The 23,847-nt window shown below is 36.9% G+C and overlaps 1 protein-coding gene across 1 annotated transcript; it reads left to right on the forward strand.

The window, feature by feature from the left end:
* The first annotated feature begins 2,905 nt into the window (after nt 1-2,905).
* LOC138168441 (olfactory receptor 11G2-like) lies at nt 2,906-3,856 on the forward strand. Its single transcript, XM_069097464.1, has one exon. It carries the CDS (start codon nt 2,906-2,908, stop codon nt 3,854-3,856), a length of 951 nt encoding a protein of 316 aa, XP_068953565.1.
* The last annotated feature ends 19,991 nt before the right edge of the window (nt 3,857-23,847 follow it).

Consider the following 23,847-nt stretch of genomic DNA (forward strand, 5'->3'; position numbering starts at 1 on the left):
GCAAAGTTGGTTAAGGAAAAGGACCATGCCTGTTGTACAAATATAGTAGTGAGATTTTTCTTTCCATCAACTCAACCTGTCCTGCTGGTGGGACAGTGAGCAGAGTCAGCAAAGAAAATATTTGCAGTTGTCCCCTCCCACTGGGCTTGATCCGTAACTAAACAAAATGGGGGGGGGGGGGGTCAAGTTATGAGTGGAATAAAGTGGGTGGGGTGATTTTCAATAATTCTAACCACAAGAGGCTAGTGAGGTAGTGTCAATTACTGAAGCAAGGGAAAGACCAACCTCCTCAACCAACTCTCCTTTCCAACAATTATTTTTGATTCAATATATACTTATTAAACTACTTTTATGCATCAGAAGCAAAAATGTAAAAGGATCTAGACCTTGTTCTCAAGAATCTTATAATTTACTGGACAAAACATCTCTCACAAATAATTATAATGCAATTTGGAATTTAATAAAGTATATGGAAAAGAGAGAAATAATGGATTTGGGGTGATGGTAGACACATAAAGGAAAGTCCCAGGAAAAAAATCATTCCAAAGCTAGGTACTGGAGGAAGAGATGGATTTCCAAGGATATCATGAGTCTTGGAGGGAGTCTATTGCAGAGGTCATAATCTGAAGGTGCAGACTGGTGAGAAAGGAAAGGATCTGATCAGGTAACACCATATAGAATATTTTATTTTTTACTTTGAGGAGGAAATATCCCTTCTTAGGGATTTTTATGGATATATTAGGTGATGGGCAAGTTTAAAAAGCCAAAAATATCTTCAGTATCTCTAGGATTATGCCTTTTCAAAGCATAAACCATATCATGGCAGCATATTTGGCAGTAGGATCTCAGGAGTTGTGACAGTCTTTGAAAGGAGGTTAGTCCCAGATTACCATTCTGCTGACAGTATGAAATATTGTGGAATCCTTTTCCCTGTCTCAGAAAGAAATAAAGGTTTACTTTGAGGGTACACAGAATAAGAGGATTATAAATTTTAACCTGTAAAGAATCTTACAGATCAGTGAGTTCAGCCCTCTCATTTTACAGAAAAGGAAAATGAATCACAGAGAGGTTAAAGGTTCCTGTCTAAATTCCATATTCAGTAAAGGTCTGCACTGGGATTTTAACCCAGATCCTTCTGTCTCCAAATTAAGTATTCTTTCTCCTTCCTATATATCCATATTAACCAAAAAAATCCCATATGCAAATACATCAAAAAAGAGTAATAAAATATCTCAACTCTTACTGAATCTGACTGGTTCTGTTTCTTTTTCCCAGGTAATAACAACAATGATTATGACAACCAAAATAGCTTATATTTGTGTAATATTTCTAGGTTTGCAAATCACTTTACACATATTATCTTATTTGATCCCTACAAAATCCTGTGAGGTAGGTATTATCATTTTCTCCATATCAGAGAGGAAGAAACAGGCTTATTGAATTTCCATATGTGTGGTAACAGAGGCAAAATGGAAACTCAGAATTCTCCTTACTCTGTCTTGCATTCTTTCCTATATTTTAGGGTCTTTGTATTTGTCCCACCCAGGAAAATCATCCTTATATAAACAATTTTTAGACAAAGAGTATATAAAATGGCCCAGGAAGTTGCAAAATGTCAGTTTAAAAAGGAGTATAAGCCCTGGAAAGCACGAAGGTGGAAGAGAGCACAGGATATACATTGCACTGCCCACAAGAGATTCCCATGGGACACTGTAGGAAGAGAAGCCCTTCTAATTGGGTATTTAAAGAAGGTAGATTATGGGGAGAGCCCAAGTGAATCCAGTACCTAGAAAGTATGGGATCTTTACCTGGTAGTGATATATGTGGTAAGAGTAAGGTAAATAAGAACAGGGTAAGAAACATTTGAGGTGAGGAAGCAGAGTGTAGTTGCATCAGTCCCTCACACTTGGCCTTTTTTTTCACTTGCTGGGATACACAAGTAGGTTTACATGTGTCTGCGCTGAGCTGAGTACTTGGTTCTTGCTATTCTGGAGCCCATACCCAACATTCAACAGAATGGCAGAATGAATGAAAGTCTGATCAGATACAGACTACCACTATCATAAGTTTGAATTATGCCAGCTCACCATTCTCCATATTTTCCATGAGTCTATTAGAATGAATTTAGTGCCTACTATCTAACAGGACCTGTGCTAAGTTCCGTACCTGAGAAGAATGGCAAATGAAGGGTACGGGGACTTCATTTCAGTTAGCGTGGTTTTATTCCATCGGAGCAACCCAAATTTAGTAAATGCAGAGGTGAAATAAAATTATTTTACTACTTCTCCTGATTCTGGGGAAATCTTCAGTTTTTGTAACATGAAGAGAATTTGTTAATGATAATTCAAAGGAAAGAATTAGGAAGAGGAGTCATTGAAATGAATGTCACTGGTGATAATATTCAATTGAGAAAAGAGTTTAGGCAAATCTTTTCCCCCAACTTTCAGGAAATGGAGTTCTGTAGCTTCTCATAAAATAATATCAATAACTGATGTTTATATAGGTTGCCCCAAAAGTCTTAGTGCTGTTTTAAGCTTTAAGAACCAAAAATGGCACCAAGATTTTGGGAACACCCTGTCTAGCAATTTGAGACTTGAAAAGTACTTCATATGTATTATTTCATTGACCCTCCCAACAACCAGTTATTATTATCCCCACCTTACTGATAAGGAAACTGAGGCTCAGAAAAGATAAGTGCTTTTCCCATGGCCACACAGCTAGTAAGTGCTTGAGGAGGAATTCAAACCCAAATATTCCTGGCTCCATGTCCAACATGCCATCCATTGTAACACCTTGCCTCTGCAGAGACTGAAACCTCCCTACCAATATACTAATCTATTCATCCATAAATCCTTTTATTGACCAATATAAATTTGTGTTTTCTTTTGTTTTAGCTTATGGGCAAATGAATAGTTATAGCATCTACAATGTGTCCAATAATATTGCTGGTTTCATCCTCCTTGGGTTCCCCTGTCGTAGAGAGAATCAGCTCTTCTTCTTTTCACTGTTACTCATCATCTACATTCTAACTCTTTTGGGAAACGGATCCATCATCTGTGCAGTAGTCTGCGATCAGAAACTCCAAACACCAATGTATATACTCCTGGCCAGCTTTTCCTTCTTAGAGATCTGGTATGTTACTACCATCATCCCTAATACCTTGGTCAACTTCCTCTCTGAGACCAAAGTCATCTCTTTCTCTGTCTGCTTCCTTCAGTTTTACTTCTTCTTTTCTTTGGGAGTCACAGAATGTTTTTTTCTAGCAATTATGGCATTTGACAGATACTTAGCCATCTGCCGGCCTCTGCATTATCCAACCATCATGACAAGACGTCTCTGTGCCAACCTGATGATCAGTTGCTGGGCATTTGGCTTTCTCTGGTACTTGGTCCCCGTCATTATCATTTCTCGGATGTCCTTCTGTGATCCTAAGATTATTGACCACTTTGTCTGTGACTCTGGGCCACTGCTAACTCTCACATGCACCCGAGTTCCTATGATGGAGTTCACTTGTTCCACCTTGAGTTCTTTGAGTTCTTTTGCCCCTGTTGGATTCATCATGGGAACTTATGCACTTGTTCTGAGAGCTGTGCTGAGAGTTCCTTCTGTAGCAGGTCGGCGAAAAGCCTTCTCCACTTGTGGCTCCCACTTAGCTGTGGTGTCATTGTTCTTTGGATCTGTGATGGTAATGTATGTGAAGCCAAGTTCAGGGCATGATTCTAGGACCAAGAAGATTGTGACTCTCTTTTATTCTGTTGTCACCCCATTCTTAAACCCTATGATCTACAGTCTTAGGAATAGGGAAATGCAGGAAGCCCTGAAGAAAGTCCTGGGGAAAAGAGAATTAGAATCTTAATAGAAGAAACCCTTGAGGGACTACCTAAGTCTTTAACATTCTCCTCAAGTGAAAGAGCAAGAAAAATTGACTTCTTTGTATACCCAGTTACTGAACTTCAATGACCATGGAATCTTACTACTTTTCTAACCATGATCTGAGTTGTCCAGGATCACATAATAAAAGTATATCTCTGAAAAGGGACCTAAAGCCAGGTCTTTCTGCCTTTAAGGCCAGGTCTTTATCCAATAGACCACCTTGCCTCTCAGGGTCTTCTGACTACAGCAGTCCATTGTGTTTCTGGGGCTAAAGAAGACATAAAACACTAAGCATTTCCAGCAAAATATGTTGTGCCCAAATCGTGATATAATGTGTGATTATGCTCTCCATACTTAAAAAAATGGTGTAACATCTTGAGAAAATAATGTAAAATTATCAGAAATGATTAAGGCAGAGTGACAAGGGGGTGGAGTTGCTAAATGGAGACAAGCTTCATATTTTAATTATACACAGAAAAGAAAAAATTCAAGAGGACACCTATCTAAATAAGTTAAAATGTACTTTTAAAAATAAATCTTATGTTAACTTACATTGAACAAAGCAAGTATGTAAAATTTAAAATACAAGGAAAGAAAATAAGAAAAATTGGGGCATCTAGGTGGCACAGTGAACAGAGCACTGGGTTTGGAGTCAGGAGGACCTGAGTTCAAATCCAACCTCAGACACTTGACACACTTACTAGCTATGTGACTTTGGGCAAGTCACAACCCCAATTGCCCCCCCCCAAAAAAAAAGTAAAAAAAAAAAAGGAATGAGAAAAATGAGCATGTTAGATCAATGAAAAAATCAAGACATTGTATACTGTTGTACAAATAAATCCTGTAAATGTTGTTATTTTCTCAAATACTAATGCTGCCCTAAAATATGCATGTATTGAGGGGCTGAAGAACTAGAAGGATTCTTAAAGATTGAAAGAACAGAATTCTATTCAATCAAGTAACCAATGATGACTTCAGAACGTTGGTGGTTAGGCATATGTTATCTCTCATCAGAAAGATGCGAAATGAGACATAAATTTTCTAATTTAGATGAATCATTAATTATTCATTATGTTTTTATACATGGAAAAGAAAGGAAAATTCTTCCAAGGGCTAAGTGTTCTGGTGTTGTAAATCAGAGAATGGAGCCCTGTTTTAGAGAGTACCAATCAGGATCCACTCTACCAAACTGATGTTGTGATTGTGTCTGACCCATAGAGCACTGTGAGCTGGGGAATCCATGAATGAACACAATTTTGCTAAGACAATGGAGTGAGAGTATTGCAAGAATCACTTACAAGGCTGAATGTTAAGGAGGAAATTGAGATGGGAAGGAAAAAAAAATTCTCCCTAACATGCATTTTGAGCACCTAATAGACTTGATTCTTGAATAGGGAAGGACATAAATGTTTCTGTGAGATTCTTCAATCTTCCATAACATGTCCTTAAGTTTCAGTCCTGGGACAAACATTCCAAATAGCTCCTTAGATTATCTCTGTGTTTCCTTTCATTCCCTTCTTCAGCTATCAGTTGCCTGGAATTCCATGTGCTCCTGAGTCCAGTCAACATTTTACTCTAAGAAGCAAAGCATTTGGAATCAGGAAAGCAACCACCAATTCTTTCAGAGAGGGAATGAACTCAGGACACAGATGGACATAAAAGCAACTCTCTCGGTTTACTCTCCTTCTGTGCTTCCTGTCTGGTTGTAATTAAATAGTTCATGAAGTGAATCACCTTTTAATGATGGAGCCCACATCAGTTATAGAGACATGAGCAAGATAGAATGCTTAGACTTTCAATTTTTGTTTTCTTATGCACTTAAGGGCTTTCCAAGATAGGAAAATTGACATGATCATGAGAACACAGATGCTAGATATGTGGATTCCAAGAAGGAACTAAGAAAAAAGTAGTAAAGGCAAAGGTTCTAAGGGACAGAAATGCTACCATTTCTTAAGGTCAAGTAAGTATATGAATGATACAACAGTGGACCAAATGCTGAGAGAAAGGAGAACTACCAGATCTCAGAAGACCACTCCTAAGCAAGCAGAACCCTTGCTAATTCCTTGAAGGAATGTTTTATTTTTTTTTCTTTGTATACATGAGGCCTAGGAAAGTACATTGTATATCATAGATGTGAAATAAAAGTTTGTTGAATTCAATTGAAGAGTTAAATCTATCTTATATGTATTTCTCATCCATTTATTATTCATATTTATTATTTCTATTTATACTATTGTCCATGCTTTCTCTTACATCCCTGAAATCTTGATTCCTATTTACCTTCCCTAAAGTACCAAGGAATGCTTGCATTCTGTTGAAAGCATCTGGTCTACATTACCTATAATTTAAATAAGGTAGATCATTAAGTGACATTTCAGGGGACCAGGTACTCTTCCTTGCCCAAAAATACCTCTCTACCTCAGTCCCTCTCTACCTACAATTTTGATAGCTTTATGCAACCTTCCCTTTAAGGAGTAACACATGACTTCAGCTTTGGAAGAGATTCTGACACAAAACTATTGAGGGGGAAATGGCTTTAAAGAAGCAGAGATAAATTGTTTTCATTACCCAAATTAAGACAGTTGCCATCCTACAACTTTGGACCCTTGTTCACAATTCCTGGTCATACAACCCAAGTTGAATAGTCCCAGAACTTCTGTCAGTTTTCTTGAGCTGATTACCTTCTTCTAACTTTTTCTAAGTCACTCTTTTATCTACCTCCAGTCCTGATTATAAGTCCCTGCTCTGAAATTTTAGAGCACTTTGTACTCATAAGACATTTGGCATAGGCTAGATGATATTATTGAGTAACTAGAGGTCTTTCCTGCTCAGGTAAGAGTTGAACCAGAAGACTTCTGAAATTTCTTTCAAACCTGGGATTCTCCCTACATATGCTCTCATCTATTTTCATTCCTTACATATAAATGTTTTGTTGTCTTAAAATATTTTCCCCTCTTTATCCTCTTGCTAGCTGTAGTCTAGGAGCACTTCTCACTCCTACTCCATTTCTGCTTCTCACTCCATCTAAAGCTGGCATGTGGTGGTAAAACTTGTGGTAGAAATTAGGTAGAAGAGGAGATTTTTAGATATCCACAGCCATTCTGCTGCTATCACTGTCATTGGTTTCCCAAATTGCAATGCAATTCATGTCATTTTTTACACTTAACCATTTTTTTCTACCCTGCAGAGCTCATACCCTTATTTCAGATCCTAAGAACAAATACCTGTTAGTCAGAGTCTGGTTTTCCTCTGAAATACAAATAAATTATAATTTCATCTTTTCTGTATAAAGACACAATTTTTCTTCTGTAGCAGGAAGCACCCTAGCATCCCCAGGATGGCTGTCAACACAGGTTCTTGGATCTGCTTTTCTAAAGGAAAGCAACTCAAAATGGGTTAACAATCTCGTTTAATCAAACATATGTCATTTACCTAGCTCAGGGGAAAAAAAGGTCAACACCCTAAACTTCTGAGAATACAAACAAGTTACAAGCAGACAACAAATACAGAGAGAGAAACAGATCAGCAGACAGGTTTCCAACTGCCTCACCATTACATCCATACCAGAGAGGGAAGCACCAACATCTGGGTTTTCAAAGCCAGGGGGCTCAATGGCTGCCCAGAGTCTTGTCTGGTCAAATCATAACTCTTCTCAAAGTGAGCCCCAAAACAAAACCTCACATCAGGGTATACATAGCCTTCTCCTGGCTCAGAGAATGTCACAACCCTCTTGACCCATTGCCCAACCACAAAATATCAAGGTGTGGGTGTTCCTGAAAAACAAGCTTCCTGCCACAGGCTCCAGGTGACCACATTCAGCCTATTAGGGGGCAGAATATATTTCCAAATCAAGGAAGGTTCTCAGAGTCACTTAAAGCCTATCAAAGGGCCTAAGGGCAGGAAAGATCTTAGATTCCCATTCCCATAATATCTTCCCTGACAGAATCTAAGTACAAAAAAGAAAAAATGGAGGGAGGAAGAGTTGGCATAGAAGTGATTCTTTTCACAGTCTATTTCCCCATTGTTCTTGGCAATTTAAACAACAACCCTTTAGGATATTCCCAGTGAGTTTTATGTATGCTGTAGAGGCAGGTACTTAGGGGAAATTTTATGAAAACAAATTCAAATCTTCCATGATCCAGTGAATAAAAGGACACCCTAATTAAAAGCAGAAGGTGTTGCCAGAGCATATGGGAGCAAGCAGGTCAACCCCTGAGATCTGCAGCAGTAAAGGAAAATCAATAGCAGGAGAGAAAAGTATTCCTGAAGGGTTTACTGGCAGAAGATCCTATTTTTCCTTACTTTCCTGAGTGACCCAAACCCTCTGGCTCTAACACTTACCCTCTACCATTTCATTATTTCTCATTTCCATCATATACATCAACTATTCACAGTCCTTCTGAAATTCATTTCTTTAAGAGGTACCAATAAAGGTAAGTGTCCTCAGGTGGTAGGAGAGATAAAAGAAGGGAAGGTCCAGGATCACAATGTGTTCATATGTTCAAATAGGTTTGAAATTGAACTTTAGAAATCATTGAGTCTACCTTCTTTTGTTCCAAAGATGAGGAAACTGAAGCCAGGGAGGTTAAGTGTATATTTGCCCAGGGTCACACAAGAAATAAAGAGGATAATCTGGATTTAAATATGTTCTATGATTTTTGTTCAGTACTTATCCCACTATATGAATGTATTCCTAAAATCCCAAATTATAATTTCAAGTATAATTTACCACTGAAATATATTGCACCTGATGGCCAGGTTCTACCATAAGGTCGTATACACTAATGTTGAAATGAAAGAGGAAGAAGTGGAAGTTGCATTAAAATGGAGAGAGGGAGATCACATAGATAAAAGGGTGATATAGATATAGATATAGATGGAAAGGGGGTAGAAATAAAGATGGAGATGATAGAGATGGGGAAGAGCTGGAGATAGAGATGAATACGGGAATAGAGAGAGAAAGATAAAAATATAACTGTAAATGGTATAGGTGTACATTAAATAGGTAGCAGTAGATACAGAAGAAAAATGGACATTATACAGACAGAGGGAGAGACAATAACAAAAACAGATCATGTGTCAAGAAAACCTATAGTGGAAGGGCTTACTGAGATAATTTCAAAATGTCCTTTTGAGCATCAAGCAAATGTAACCAGGCAAAGTTACCTCTGAAATGTTTGTTAATAATCTCAGTAATCTCTGATTCACTCAGAGACCTTTTAAGTACAGAATGGAAATTACTTCCTTGGTGTCAGTAGCTCTGCCTAACTCAACCAAAAAACAAATTATTTGTACATCAAATTAAATAAACTGTATAAAAAAATTAAAAAATCCATCAATATGCGATTGGCGGGGTCATTCATTCATTAAATAAATGCTTATTAAGTTCAAAGTCAAGTCAGTGTGCTAGACAATGTGGGAAGCACAAAGATAAATAAAAAAAACCTTGAAATTCAAGGGGTTTAAAAATATAAAATTATAAATGATCTAAAGTAAAACAATTTAAGGTGCTAGGAAAGTTAAAAATATGGAAAAATACTTAGAACTTGAGCTTCATGGAGAAGGTAGGTTTTGAGCTGGGCCACAAAGGATTTTTATTTACAGAGATGAATCACCAAGCTATTTGTATGGAACTGCATAAATGAAGATATTTAGGTAGGAAACCTTAGAAAAATTGTCTGAGAATTGCAAGTAATTAGTTTTTTCTAGCTTATAACTTATGTGATGGGGATTGATATAAGATAAGCTAAGGTTGAAAAGCATATTTGCAAAGAAATTGTGAAAATCTGAAGATTTCATTTCTCTATGCAACTTTTTGTATACCAGCTTTAGCTTGAGCAAAAGTATTTCTATTATTACCCCTACATTATTCAATAACAAATCTAAGAATCTAAAGCCTTTGGTAGTGAGATAGTTCTTGCCTTCTAACTATATCCTAATGGAGGTCTCTTTTCAGAATCATCCATGTAGTTCATATGAAAGTAAGAGGCAAAGAAATCCACTCCTCTACAAATTAATCAATCTTTCCTTTTCACTTCTCCCTCTCCTCCACTAAATATAACTGTACTTATATGATAGCATAGAGCACATATATAATATATATTATTTAATGAATTTTAACCTTTATTCTAATATTATAAGCAAACTCTTATGATGTAAGAATATCATAAACTCTCAAACAGTCTTTCACAGTGTTGTCTATCATGTTTTAACTTTGCCCAAGCTGATCACTTAAAATGACTTTATCTTTGAAGGAAAGGACAAACAAAAGAAGACCAAAGCAAAGGCATTGATTTCATGTTTTGGGCAATGAATGTGAAGAATTATTTTGAACAGTTAAATTACATCAGACCTAAGATAACTGATTTCATAAAGTCATGCAATCTTAGAATTTTAGAGCAGGGAAGAACATTAGAGATTCCTAAAAGTTAATAACCTATGAGGGAAAAGGAAGAAAGTAATCCTTTTCATCCTCATTTTTGTCCTCTTCACAGATTTGAGCCATGACTATATCAGGGGAAAAAACTATATCTAAGTCATACTTCTGAGCTTACCCTGCCATATAGAAATTCAGATTCTTCTCTTTGAGATATTCTCTCTGACCTATCCTGACCCTAATGGGGAATGTAATCTATGCAATGAAATTGGACTAATGAAATTGGACACACCTAAATTCACCTGCCTAGTCAACTTCTTCTTAGAGATATGTTACATAAATACTACACTTCCCAGTATGATTGACAATTTCCTCCCCAAGACCAAGGTCATCTCCTTTGCTTCTTGCTTCCTTCAGTTCTCCTTTTTCTCTCTCCATTGGTACAGTGAAACTTGTTTTAGCCCTGTGGCTAATGAGTGGTATTTTTTTGCTGGTCTCCACCCCACCATCATAACAAGATGCCTCTGCATCAAACTAGTGTTAATCAAAAGTAAAGGAGCTGATGTCAAGGAAGAGGCAGAAAGGTTGAAGTTCTAGGGCTCAACTTGTGGGAATTAGGAAAGGAAAAGGGGAAAGAAAAAAGGAAGATGATGTAGAGAAAACAAAGAAAAAAGATGAAGAAGAGGAAGACAAAAGGAATTTTGGAAAGTTATTAGTGACTATCAAATCCAGCTCCTTTATTTTACATCTGAGGTAATCAAAAACTCAGAAGTTGAGTTCACCTTACCTGATCTTCCAATTAGCATGTACATGGCACATTAAGGGTTGAAAATCATTTTATATATGTCATTTTATCTAACAAAGAACTATTATTGCCCACTTCCCAAAAGAGAAAACTCAGGGACATAACAGAGTTACAGAGGTAGGATGTGAACTCAGTCAAGGCTTCCTAATTCCAAGTACAACTTAAACTCTGCTGTCATCTTGAGACCTCTGATCAGAACTCCTTCTCCCCCTCTAGAATCCCAGGTCTCCTATCAACAAATGAGGAAGCATCCTGATCACAGGATGGCCTTGGATATTGTGCCTACTTTTCTACATTGGCTGACAAGGTATCTCTTCTTTCTTGATCCACAGTGGTGAAAGTATAAAAAGAACTTTTTAAAGCTTTTTAGAGAGATTTTTATTGAGGATCTTAAAAGTATACCTATATCCATTGAACACATGTATTTAATATAAAATATTATTCTCCCCCAAAATGAATTAGTTTTTTAATCATGTTTTCTCACATTATGTGGGAAATTTGCTTTTTTAAAATAATATAAAATATAGTATTCATCACATCTTTTTAATAACTACACTGAGGATGAAGTGAAGATCGCAGAGAAAAGCCAGGAAGTTGCCAGAGCTGTCTTCAGTTTCCATTGGAAATAGAATTAAATCAAGCATCTGAATGCATTCAGAAATGACAAAACATGCAAAAAGATGTAGAGAAACAATTTTCCAGCTTAAGACATCTTAAAAGGACTTCAGGAAAGGTCTGTCTCACTCAAGTAAAGGGGAAACACAGTCCAAAATAGGTAGTGTCTGAGCAAGTCAGCGGGAGGCTGTTAGTCACAGCACAGATCAGGCCTCAGGTCCTGGTTCATAAGGTCAGCTATGAGGCCTCTAGCCCCAGCACAAAAGGCATTGCCAACTCTAGAACACCTAGAACAACAGGCATGACAAGGCCAGGCCAGCCCAATGTGGTGGGCAAGCCACCAGCTCCTGAGTCTCCCAGGCAGAAAGTCAATGACCAGACCCCCAGGCTCCCAGAACAAGAATAAGGACAGTACCCACCATGGCACAGGGGAAGAGCTTAACTTTAAAAGTCACAAAATAAGCTAGAAAATCAACAACAACAAAAAAACAGAAAACAGTCCTAACTATAGAAAGCTACTGTGGTTAAAAGGAAGATCAAAACACAAATTCAAAAGAGGAGAAAAAGGTCAAAATGCCTCCAAAATTCCCCTCATAGGGAATACAAGTTGATTTCAAGCTCAAAAAGTCCTGTTGGAAGAGCTCAAAAATATTTTAAAGATCAAATGAGAGAGAGAGAAGAAAAATTAGGAAATGAGACTAAGCAAGAGAGAGCCAACAGTCTGGAAAATAAAGTAAAAAAATTGACTGAAGAAAACAATTCCTTAAAAATAGAATTGGCCAAATTTAGGGGGAGGGTGAAATCCACTGAAGACAACAACTCTTTAAAAAGTAGAATTGACCAAATGAAAAAAGAGGTACAAAAGTTAACTGAAGAAAAAATTCCTTAAAAATTAGAGTTGGGCAAGTGGAAGCTAATGACTTTATGAGTCATCAAGAATCAAAAGAATGAAAAAAATAGAAGAAAATATAAAGTACCTCATGGAAAAAACAACTAGCTGAAAAATAGATCCAGGAGATCTCAAAATGAAAACTACAAGGAATATTGCAGTCAAATTCCAGAAATATCAGGTCAAAGAGAAAATATGGCAAGCAGCCAGAAAGAAGCAATTCAAATATCAAGGACCCACAGTCAGGATTACAAAAGACTTGGCACCTTCTACATTAAAGGATCAGAGGGCTTGAAATATGTTATTTCATAAAGCAAAGGTGCTTGTATTAAAACCAAGAATCAATCACCCAGCAAAAGGAAGCATAATCCTTCTAAGGGAAACATGGGCATTCAATAAAATAGGGGGCTTTCAAACTTTCCTGATGAAAAGACCAGAGCTGAACAGAAATTTGGAGCTTAAAATGAAAGACTCAAGAAAAGCATAAAAAGATAAACAGGAAAAATACTGTTACTCAAGAAAATTAATTTGTTTACATCCCTAAACATTAAGGTGACACTTGCAATTCTTGAGAACTGTGTCTGTATCAATGCAGTTAGACAGAGTATACATAGACAGAAGGTGTGGGTATAAGTTGACTTTGATTTGATGATATAAAAAAGTAAGGGGTAAAAAATGGGTTGTGCTGGGAGAAGGGAAAAGGAGGCAGAATGTAGTAAATTACACCACATGAAGAGACACAAAAGACCTATTACCATAGAGGGAAAAAGGGAGAGGATGAGTCTTGTTTGAACTTTACTTTCATATTTCACTTAACAAAGGAATAACCTATATACTCATTTGGGTATAGAAATTTATCTTACCCTAAAGAGAAGTAGCAGTGGAAAGGGAAAAGAAAACAGAGGAGGGCTGAGAGAAGGGAGGGAAAATTGATGAAAGTGCTGGTCAGAAGCAAAAACTTGTGAGGATGGACAGTGTGAAAGGAGAGAGAGAAAAAAGTATAAACGCGGGTGAAATAGGATGTAGGGAAATATATAGTAATCAAAACTGACTGTGAATGGGATGGACTCTCCCATAAAACAGAAGCAGGAAGCAGAGTGGACTAAAAGCCATAATTCTACAATATGATGTTTACAAGAAACACATATGAAGCAGAGAGAAATGCAGAGAACAAAGGCAAAAGGCAGGAGTAGAATGTATTATCCTTCAGCTGAAGTAAAAAAAAAAAGGAGTAGTAACGATCTGGATCTCAGACAAAGTAAAAAGCAAAAATAGATCTAATTAAAAGAAATGAGGAAGCAAACTGTGAAACCATACCACTTATGAAAACTGACCCTCCTTCTGAAATAACTATCAGAGGAACTGAAGAGTTTGTTTCTATTAATAGAATAAAATTGGGAGTTAAAGTATGAATAAAGCAGAAACCAGATGATACTCCAAAGGCTGAAGAGATTATAGCACATGGGAAAGACATTATTGTGGACGTTGTTTACTCAGGAGATCATTGTAAAATTGTACCCTTAACTTATGTATTCTACCCTGAATGAGGCTATGATATGGACTCCAGCAGCATGGCTGACCCTGTATTTGTCTCTTTTTTGTTTGTTTGTTTTTTGTCTCTTAAACTTTTTTGTGAGATTTGTTTCCTACAGGCTTGGTACACTCTACCTGCAGATACATGATCATTTAAACTGGATGTCACCTGTGGACCCGGCATCAACCAAGCTCCAGATGCCAGCTTTAAACTGACTTCTTGAATGGGATATCTTGGGGAAAGGAGAGCTCTACATCCAATTTCAGCTTGAAGCAGCTATGGAGAAGAGACATGCACTGTTTACCCCCAAGATTCTGAGCCCCATTCATTCAAGAGGGGAAGGATGGGGGGCTTGGACAAGCCTGCCACCCTAAGCTATTGTTTTATGTGCTTATTTCCTATTATCCCTGTTATATTGTTGCTGCAAAGATTTTCTATTATCCCTGTTATATTGATTCAAAGCTCTGTTGACACCAGTTACCCCACCAGTTATTCCTAAACATTCATTAATCTATGTAATGAAATGCATTATTAAAATATTTTTACTATGTAAGGGACATGAAAGATCTTGGGTCGAAATGCAATGGGAATGGGAATTTAAAGATCTTCCCTATCCCTTAATAGGCCTGTGTCTGTGGGGGAGGGGGGGAGAAGGGGGGAATTTGAGTACCTCCCCTGCTTTGAAAGTAAACTCTGCCCCCTAATAGGCTGAATGCAATCACATGGAGTCTATGATGGAGGGAATTTGCTGAAGGGTGCAGCAGAGCCCACAGGAAGCATCATTGCTTTGAAGACAAATTCTACCCCCTAGTAGGCTGAATGTAGTCACATGGAACCTGTGGCAGGAGGAGTTTGGGAAAGGGTAGAGCAGAACCACAGGAAGCTGGTAGCCAGAGCTAGTTACATGGTCGGGATGAGAGGAGCTCAGGCAAGGAGATAGAGAGGTTTGTGAGTAAATATTGATCTTGTATTGGTTTGTGGGAAGGCTGAAGGATGGTGTGGCTCTCTGTGTTGTTATGGTTTCTTAACTTTATTACTACTATGATGGAATCAACTCACTGGTTTTGGGATTCAATTTTCTGGTGTCTAAATAAATTCTTCGGGGGCAGTTAGGTGGCACAGTGAATAGAGAAGCAGCTCTGGAGTCATGAGGAGCTGGGTTTGGATTTGACCTCAGACACGTAACACAAAAACTAATCATGTGACCTTGGGCAAGTCACTTAACTCCAATTGCCCTTAAAAAAAGGCAAAAAAAAAAAAGTTTAAATAAATTCTTTGCTTCTGTCCTCTATATGGAGAGTTTGTTTTATTTTGTGATCAAATTTCATGTGATATTTATAGTCATAGTCTTTATCATGATTGTGGGATACACAAAAATAAACATGAGGTGAATAGGATTTTAGAAATTTTAGATATGGGAGACTTCTGGAGAAGATTGAATGGGGATAGAAGAGAATATACCTTTTCCCAGTGTTACATTGTACCTACACACAACTGACCATGTACCAGGGCATAAAATCTTCATAATCAAATGCAGAAAAGCATAAATATTAAATGAATACTTTTCAGATCGTGATGAAATAATATTATGTGTAATAAAGGACCACAGAAAGGTACAATAAAAATTAATTGGAAACTAAATAATTTAATTCTAAAGAATGAATGGGTCAAACAAGAAATCATAGAAACAATCAATAACTTCAACAAAGAGAATGAAAATTAAAAAACTTACCAAAACCTATGGGATGCAACCAAAGCAGTTCCTAGGGGAAATATTATACCTCTAAATGTATACATGAATAAAATACAAAAAGGGGAGATCAATTAATCAGGTGTGCAGTATAAAAAGCTAAAAATAACATTAAAAATCCCCAATTAAATACCAAATTAAAAATTCTGAAAATCAAAGGAGAGATCAATAAAATTAAAATTAATAACACTATCAAACTAATAAATAAAACTAAAAATTAGTTTTATAAGAAAAAAACAATAAAATAAATAAACCTTTGCTTAATTTGAATTTTTAAAATGAAAGAAGAAAATCAAATTACCAGTATCAAAAATGTAAAAGATGAATTCACCATCAATGAAGAGGAAATTAAAACAATAATTGGGAGCTATTTTGTCCATATGTACTAGATTAAATCTGGCAATCTCAGTAAAATAGATGAATACTATCAAAAACATAAATTGCCCAGATTGACAAAAGAGAAAATAAAATATTTAGCCCCATTTTAGAAAAATAAATTGAACAAGCCATTAATGGACCCCCTAAAAGAAAAATATCCATGGCCAGAAGGATTTACAAGTGAATTGCACCAAACATTTAAAGAACAATTCCAATACTATATAAACTATTAGGGAAAATAGGCAAAGAAGAAGTCCTACCAAATTGCTTTTATGACACAAATATGGTGCTGATACCTCAACCAGGAATTGTCAAAACCAAGAAAATTATAGACCAATTTCCCTAATGAATATTGATGCAAAATTTTTAAGTAAAATATTAGCAAAGAGATTACAATAATTTATCACAAGGATTGTGCACTATGACGTTGGGAATTATACCAGGAATGTAGAGCTAGTTCAATGTTAGGAAAACTCAACATAACTGAACATAGCAATAACAAAATTAACAGAAATCATATGATTATCTCAATAGATGCAGAAATAGCTTTTGACAAAATATAGCACCCATTCCTATTAAAACACTAGTGAACATAAAGTTTTCCTTAAAATGATAAGTATCTAAAACCATCAGCAAGCATTATCTATGAGGAAAAGCAAGAGACTTCACAAATAATATTAGGGGTGAAACAAGGATACCCACAATCACCTCTATTATTCAATATTGCACACGAAATGTTAGTTTTAGCAATAAAAGAAGAAAATTTAATTAAATGAACTAGACTAGGGATGAAGCTAAACTATTACTCTTTGGAAATGATATGATGGTACACTTACAGAATGCTGGAGAATCAACTAAAAAACTACTTGAAATAATTAACAACTTCAGCAAAGTTGCAGGATATAAAATAAACTCACATAAATGATTGGCATTTCTATATACTACTAATGAAGTCCAGTAGCAAAAGACAGGAAGAGAAATTCCATTTAAAATAAGAGTAGACAATATAAAATATTGGGGAGTCTACCTGCTAAGACAAACCCAGGAAACACATCTACACAATTGCACTTTTCATACATATAAAGTCAAATTTAAACAATTGTAAAAATATCAGTTGCTCGTGTGTAGGCCAAGCTAATAATAGAATAAAAATTTCAATTCTACCTAAATTAATGTACTTATTCAGTGCCATACCACTTATACTATAGAGTTAGAAAAAAAAATAATGCTGGAATTTATGTGGAGGAAAAAAGGTCAAGAAGATCAAGGGAAATAATGAAAGAAAATGCAAAGGAAGGTGGCCTAGCATTGCAGATCTAAAACTATATTATAAAGAAGAATAGAGAAACAGGATTTAGACTTGACTCTAAACAAACTTTAGAGCTACAGAACCCACAAAGGGACAGAGAAAAACGAATCTCCCACTGAAGGAAGCCTGGCAGGCCAGCAGGATGGGTCCATCACAGCACGCAAGGAGCCAAGTGCAGTCCCAACTGACTTTAGTGGTTTTAGCCCCAGGGAGGCCCCAACCAGTGGTGGCTGGAGCAGACTTTACACGTGTAAATCACTAGAAGCTGTAGTGGTTTCCAGACTTCTCAATCCACAAATGCTAAAGACAAAGTAAAAGGTCAGTGTGGAACTTTGTTAGAACAGGAGGAGTGTGGTCTGGCTGTAACCCCTGAAGTGATGAAGTGGAGGAGGTGCAGTAGTGGCAGCCACTGATGTGTGACTGTTTCCAGATTTCCTGGCCTACAGATTACAGGGGTGGGGGGGCCAAGTGACCAATCAGAGGGTAATTGTTCTTGCTTTGACATGCTTGGATCAGGATCACAGTCTTGGGTGGTGGTCCTGAGGTTTGAGACCAGTGAGCTAGAGTGTGTGGGGGCTGTAGAAAGGGTGCCCATATAATAGCTCTGGCAGCTGCAAAAACCCCAATGACTTGAGATATAGCTCTATTCATTTTGGAAGCAGAGTTCTACCATGGCAAAGAGCTCAAAAACCAAATAATTGGCTGCCAAGATGAGCAAGCACAGGAAGCAAAAACAGGCCATAGAATCCTTTTTGGGGGGACAAAAATGATAAAAGCATGGAGTGGGAGGAAGTCAGAAGTTAGAACTCCTACATCAAAAGACTCCAAGAAAAATATGAATTGGTTACAGGCCATGGAGGAGTTCAAGAAGGATTTTGAAAATCAAGTAAGAGAAGTGGAGGAAAAATTGGGAAGACAAATGAGAATGATGCAAGAATATCATTAAAAGTGATTCAACAGCATGCTAAAGGAGACCCAAAAATACACTGAAGAAAATAAAACCATAAAAAATAGACTAACTCAAATGGCAAAAGAGAACCAAAAAGCCAATGAGAAGAAGAATGCTTTAAAAAGTTGAATTTACCAGATGGAAAAGGAACTTCAAAAAGTCACTGAAGAGAATAACTCCTTCAAAATTAGATTGGAGCAATTGGAAGGTAATGACTTTATGAGAAATCAATATGCTATAAAACAGATCCAAACAAATGAAAAAAATAGAAGGCAATGTGAAATATATCATTGGAAAAACCACTGACCTGAAAAATAGATCCAGGAGAGATCATTTAAAAATTATTGGTCTACCTGAAAGTCATGATCAAAAAAAGAGCTTAGACACCATCTTTCAAGAAATTATCAAGCAAAATTTTCCTGATATTTAGAACCAGAGGGCAAAATAGAAATTAAAAGAATTCACCAATTGCTTCTTGAAAAAGATCCCCAAAAGAAAACTCCTAGGAATATTATAACTAAATTCTGGAGTTCCCAGGTCAAAGAGAAAATACTGCAAGTAGTCAGGAAGAAACATTTTGAGTATTGTGGAAACACAATCAGGATAACACAAGACCTAGCAGCTTCTACATTAAGGCATTAAAGGGCTTGGAATATTATATTCCAGAGGTCAAAGGAGCAAGGACTAACACAAAGAATCACCTACCCAGCAAAACTGAGTATAATGTTACAGAGACATATATGGTCATTCAACAAAATAGAGGACTTTCGAATATTCTTGATGAAAAAAACAGAGCTGAACAGAAAATTTGCCTTTCAAATACAAGAAGCAAAAGAAGAATGAGAAGGTAAACAGATAAAAGAAATCATAAGGAATTTATTAAAGTTGAACTATTTGCATTCATACATGGAAAAACTATACTTGTAACTGATGAGACTTTTCTCAGTATGAGGATAGTTGAAGGGAATTCATATGTTATATACATATATACATACATATATGTACACGTAGAAGGATGTATGTGTGTATAAATGCATACATGAGTGTGTGTATATGTGCATACATGTATACAAAGACAGGGGGCACAGGATAAGTAGAATATGAAGGGATGATATCTAAAAAATAAAATTAAGAAGTGAGAGAAGGATTTATTGGGATAAGAAGAAAGAGAGAGATAGATTCGGGTAAATTATCTCATATAAAAGAGGCAAGAGAAAACTGTTACAATGGAGGGGATGAGCAGGAAGGTGTAAGGGAGTAGGACAACCTGATTATCATTGAATATGGCCTAAGGAGGAAATAACATACACACTCAATTAGGTATCTTACCCTACAGGAAAATAAGGGAGGAAGGGGATAAGAGGGGGAGGATAGAAGGGAGGGCAGATTGGGGGAGAGGGTAGTTAGAAGCAAACAGTTTTGAAAAGGGATAGGGTCACAGGAGAAAATAGAATAAGTGGGGGGCAGGGTAGGATGAAGGGAAATACAGTTAGTCTTTCACAATATAACTACTATGGAAATGATTTGTGTAAGTACACATGTACAATCTATATTGAATTGTTTATCTTCCCAGTGGGGGTGGGTGAGGAGGGAAGAAGGAAAAGAATATGGAACACAATGTTTTAAAAACAAATGTTAAAAAATGCTTTTTTACATGCAACTGGGAAATAATATACACAGTTACTGAGATATAGAAACCCATCTTGCCCTACTAGAAAGTTAGGGGTGTGAAGGGGAAGATATAAGAGAGAACAGATTGGGGGAGGGAGTATTCAGTAGACTTGGTATTTTGGGGTGGGGTAGGGGAAACACAGGGAGAGAAAAATTGTAACTTAAAACCTTGTGGAAATGAATGTTGAAAACTGAAAATATTTTTTTTAAATCAGAATCATCAAAACTACTTGGCACTGGCTAAGAAATAGAATGACAGATCAGTGGAATACGTTAGGTACACAGTAGTAAAAGACTATAGTGACCTACTTTTTGAAAAGCACAAAAACTACAACTTCTGTGATAAGAACTCACTATTTGACAAAAATAAATTGGAAAACTAGAAAATAGCATGGCAGAAACCAGGCATAGATCAACATCTCACACTATATACCAAGATAAGGTCAAAAAGGTACCTGTTTTAGACATAAAGGGGGAGAACATAAGCAAATTAGGAGAGCAAGGAATAATTTACCTGTCAGATCAATGGATAATGTAAGAATTTATGACCAAACAAGGGATAGAAAACATTATAAAATTAATGGCTCATTTTAATTACATTAAATTAAAAAGAATTTGCACAAACAAAACCAATGCAACCAAGATTAGAAGAAAATCAGAAAGCTGGGAAACAATTTTACAGCTAGTGTTTCTGACAAAAGCCTCATTACTCTAATATATAGAGAAATGGAAAGGAAGGAAAATTGTCCTGACATTCTAGAACCAGAGGGCAAAATAGAAATTGAAAGAATTCACCAATTGCCTCTTGGAAAAGATCCTGAAAAGAAAACTCCTAGGAATATTATAGCCAAATTCCAGAGTTCCCAGATCAAGGAGGAAACATTACAAGCAGTCAGGGAAACAATTTAAGTATTTAGAAACACAATCAGGATAACACAAAATCTAGCAGCTTCTACCTTAAAGGATAGAAGAGCTTGGAATTGATATTCTGGAGGTCAAAGGAGCTGGAATTAAAACCAAGAATCACTTCCACAGCAAAACTGAGTATAATGTTTCAGGGGAAAATATGGTCATTCAACGAAATAGAGGACTTTCAAGTATTCTTGATGAAAAAACCAGAGCTGAACAGAAAATTTGACTTTTAAATACAAGAAGCAAGAGAACCATGAAAAGGTAAACAGGAAAAAGAAATCATAAGGAACCTATTAAAGTTGAACTATTTACCTTCCTACATAGAAAAATGATAATTGTAAGTCATGAGACTTTTCTCAGTATGAGGATAGTTGAAGGGAATATATATCTATACATATGTATAAATAAATATATATGTAGGTATAGGAGGGTGTGTGTATGTATATGCATGTACATGTTTGTACATAGACACAGAGGGCACAGAATGAGTTAAATATGAAGGGATGATATCTAAAAAATAAAATTAAGAGATGAGAGAGGAATATATTGGGAGAAGGAGAAAGGGGGAGATGGAATAATATAAATTATCTCATATATAAGAGGCAAGAGACATTGGGTGGACGCAAGATGGCAGAGTAGAAACAGGACTTCTATGTGACTCCCATTTCCACCTCCTCCAAATCATGTAAAAAATGACTCTAAACAAAATTCAGAGCTATGGAACCCACAAAATGACAGAGAGAAGCTAACCTTCCACTGAAGACAGCCTTGCAGGCCGGCAGGAAGGAGCCAGCACAGCACTCTGGATGCCAAGCCCAGACCTGTGGGAGACTGAGGTTTTAACTTCAGGGCAGCCAAAGCCAGGCACTGGCTGGAGGGACTTCAGATCACCATCAGCTCTGGTGGTTTCCAGAATTATCAACCTGTAGATGCTCAGGACAAAGTGAGGGGTCAGTGCAGTGTGGACTTTGGGAGCCGGGAATTTGGGAGTGAAGTCCAGCTTTTGTCCCCTGGAGGTAGAAGTGGCTGAGGCATGGCAGCTGTTCTGCCACCGCCACATGGCTGCTTTAGAGCTCCTGACATGCAGATTGTAGGGGGACCAAGTGACCAGTCTGAGGGGTAATCGGCTCTTCCTTTAAACTGCTTTGGTCTGGATCACTGTCTAGGGTGGAGGTCCTGGTGTGTGTGACCAGTTTGCCAGAGCATGTGGAGGCTTCAGAGAGAGAAGCCAACTAATAGCTCCAGCAGCTGAGAAAACCCTAGAGAACAAAGCTCCCCTCTCTGGTTAGCAGAGTTCTTCTGTGGCAAAAAACTTAAAAGCCAAGTAATTGAGTGGCAACTTGAGCAAGCAAAGGAAGCAAAGCAAACAGAGCAATCCAAATTTAGACTCCTATTTTGGGGACAGAAAGGATCAAAGCATGGAACAAGAGGAAGACAATGAAGTCAGAACTCCTGCACCAAAAGCTTCCAAGACAAATATAAACTGGTTACAGGTCATAGAGTAGCTTAAGAAGGATTTGGAAACCAAATAAGAGAAGTGGAGGAAGAATTAGGAAGAGAAATGAGAATGATGCAAGAAAATCATGAAAAGAGAGTCAACAACCTGACTGAAGAAAATAACACTTTAAAAAACAGACTAACTCAAATGACAAAAGAGGCTCAAAAAGCCAATGAGGACAAGAATGCCTTAAAAATCTGAATTTGCTAGGTGGAAAAAGAATCTCATATATATGTCTATATAGGAGGGTATATGGGAGTATGAATACATATGTGAATGTGTGTATATATGTGTACAGGTATACATAGATAGAGGGCACAGGACCAATTGAATTGGAAGGCATGATACTTAAAAGGTGAAATTAAGAGGTGAGAGAGGAATATAGTGAGAAGAGATGGGAAGAGACAGAATGGGGTAAATTATCTCATATAGAAGAGACAAGGGAAAACTGTTACAATAGAGGGGAAAAACAGGAAGGCAAAAGGGAATGGGTCAACCTTATTCTCATTTAATTTGGCTTAGCAAGTGAGTAACATACATGCTAAATAGGGTGTATCACCCTACAGGAGAGTAGTGGGGAAGGGGATGGGGGACAATTATTGAAGGGAAGGTAGGCTGGTGGGAAAGGAAAGTTGGAAGCACCCACTTTTGAAAAAGGATAGTATCAAAGTAGAGAATAAAACAAGCAGGGAGTAGGATAGGATGGAAGGAAATATAGTCAGTCTTTCACAATATATCCACTATGGAAATATTTTGCATAGCTACACATGTACAACCTATATTGAATTGCTTATCTTCTCAGTAAGGTTGAGTGATGAGGGAGGAAGGGAAAGAATATTGAATTCAAATTTTTTAATCAAATGTTATATAAATGTATATAATTTTACATTTAACTGGGAAATAAAATACAGGCACTGGGGCATAAAGATCCACCGTGCCCTACTGGAAATTCAAAGGCGGCATGGGGGAAGATGAGAGAGATCAGATTGGAGAGAGGATATTCAGTGGGATCACTGTTTTGGGGTGGTGGGTGGGGGGAAAATGGGGAGAAAATTTGTAACTCAAAATCTTGTGGAAATGAATGATGTAAACTAAAAATAAACATAAAATTTAATTCAAAAATTAAAATAAAATAATTTTTAAAAAATAAAAAGATGATAAAAAAAAGAGGCAAGAGAAAACTGTTATGATGGAGGGCAAGAGCAGAAAGGTAAAAGGGAATGAGTCAACCTTAATCTCATTGAATTTGGTTTAAGGAGAGAATAAAGTACACACTCAATTGAGCATC

Source organism: Petaurus breviceps, unplaced genomic scaffold (genome assembly GCF_028583685.1).
Source record: "Petaurus breviceps papuanus isolate PSGF00001 unplaced genomic scaffold, PetGlider_PUasm1.0 37, whole genome shotgun sequence".
NCBI classification, from domain to species: domain Eukaryota; kingdom Metazoa; phylum Chordata; class Mammalia; order Diprotodontia; family Petauridae; genus Petaurus; species Petaurus breviceps.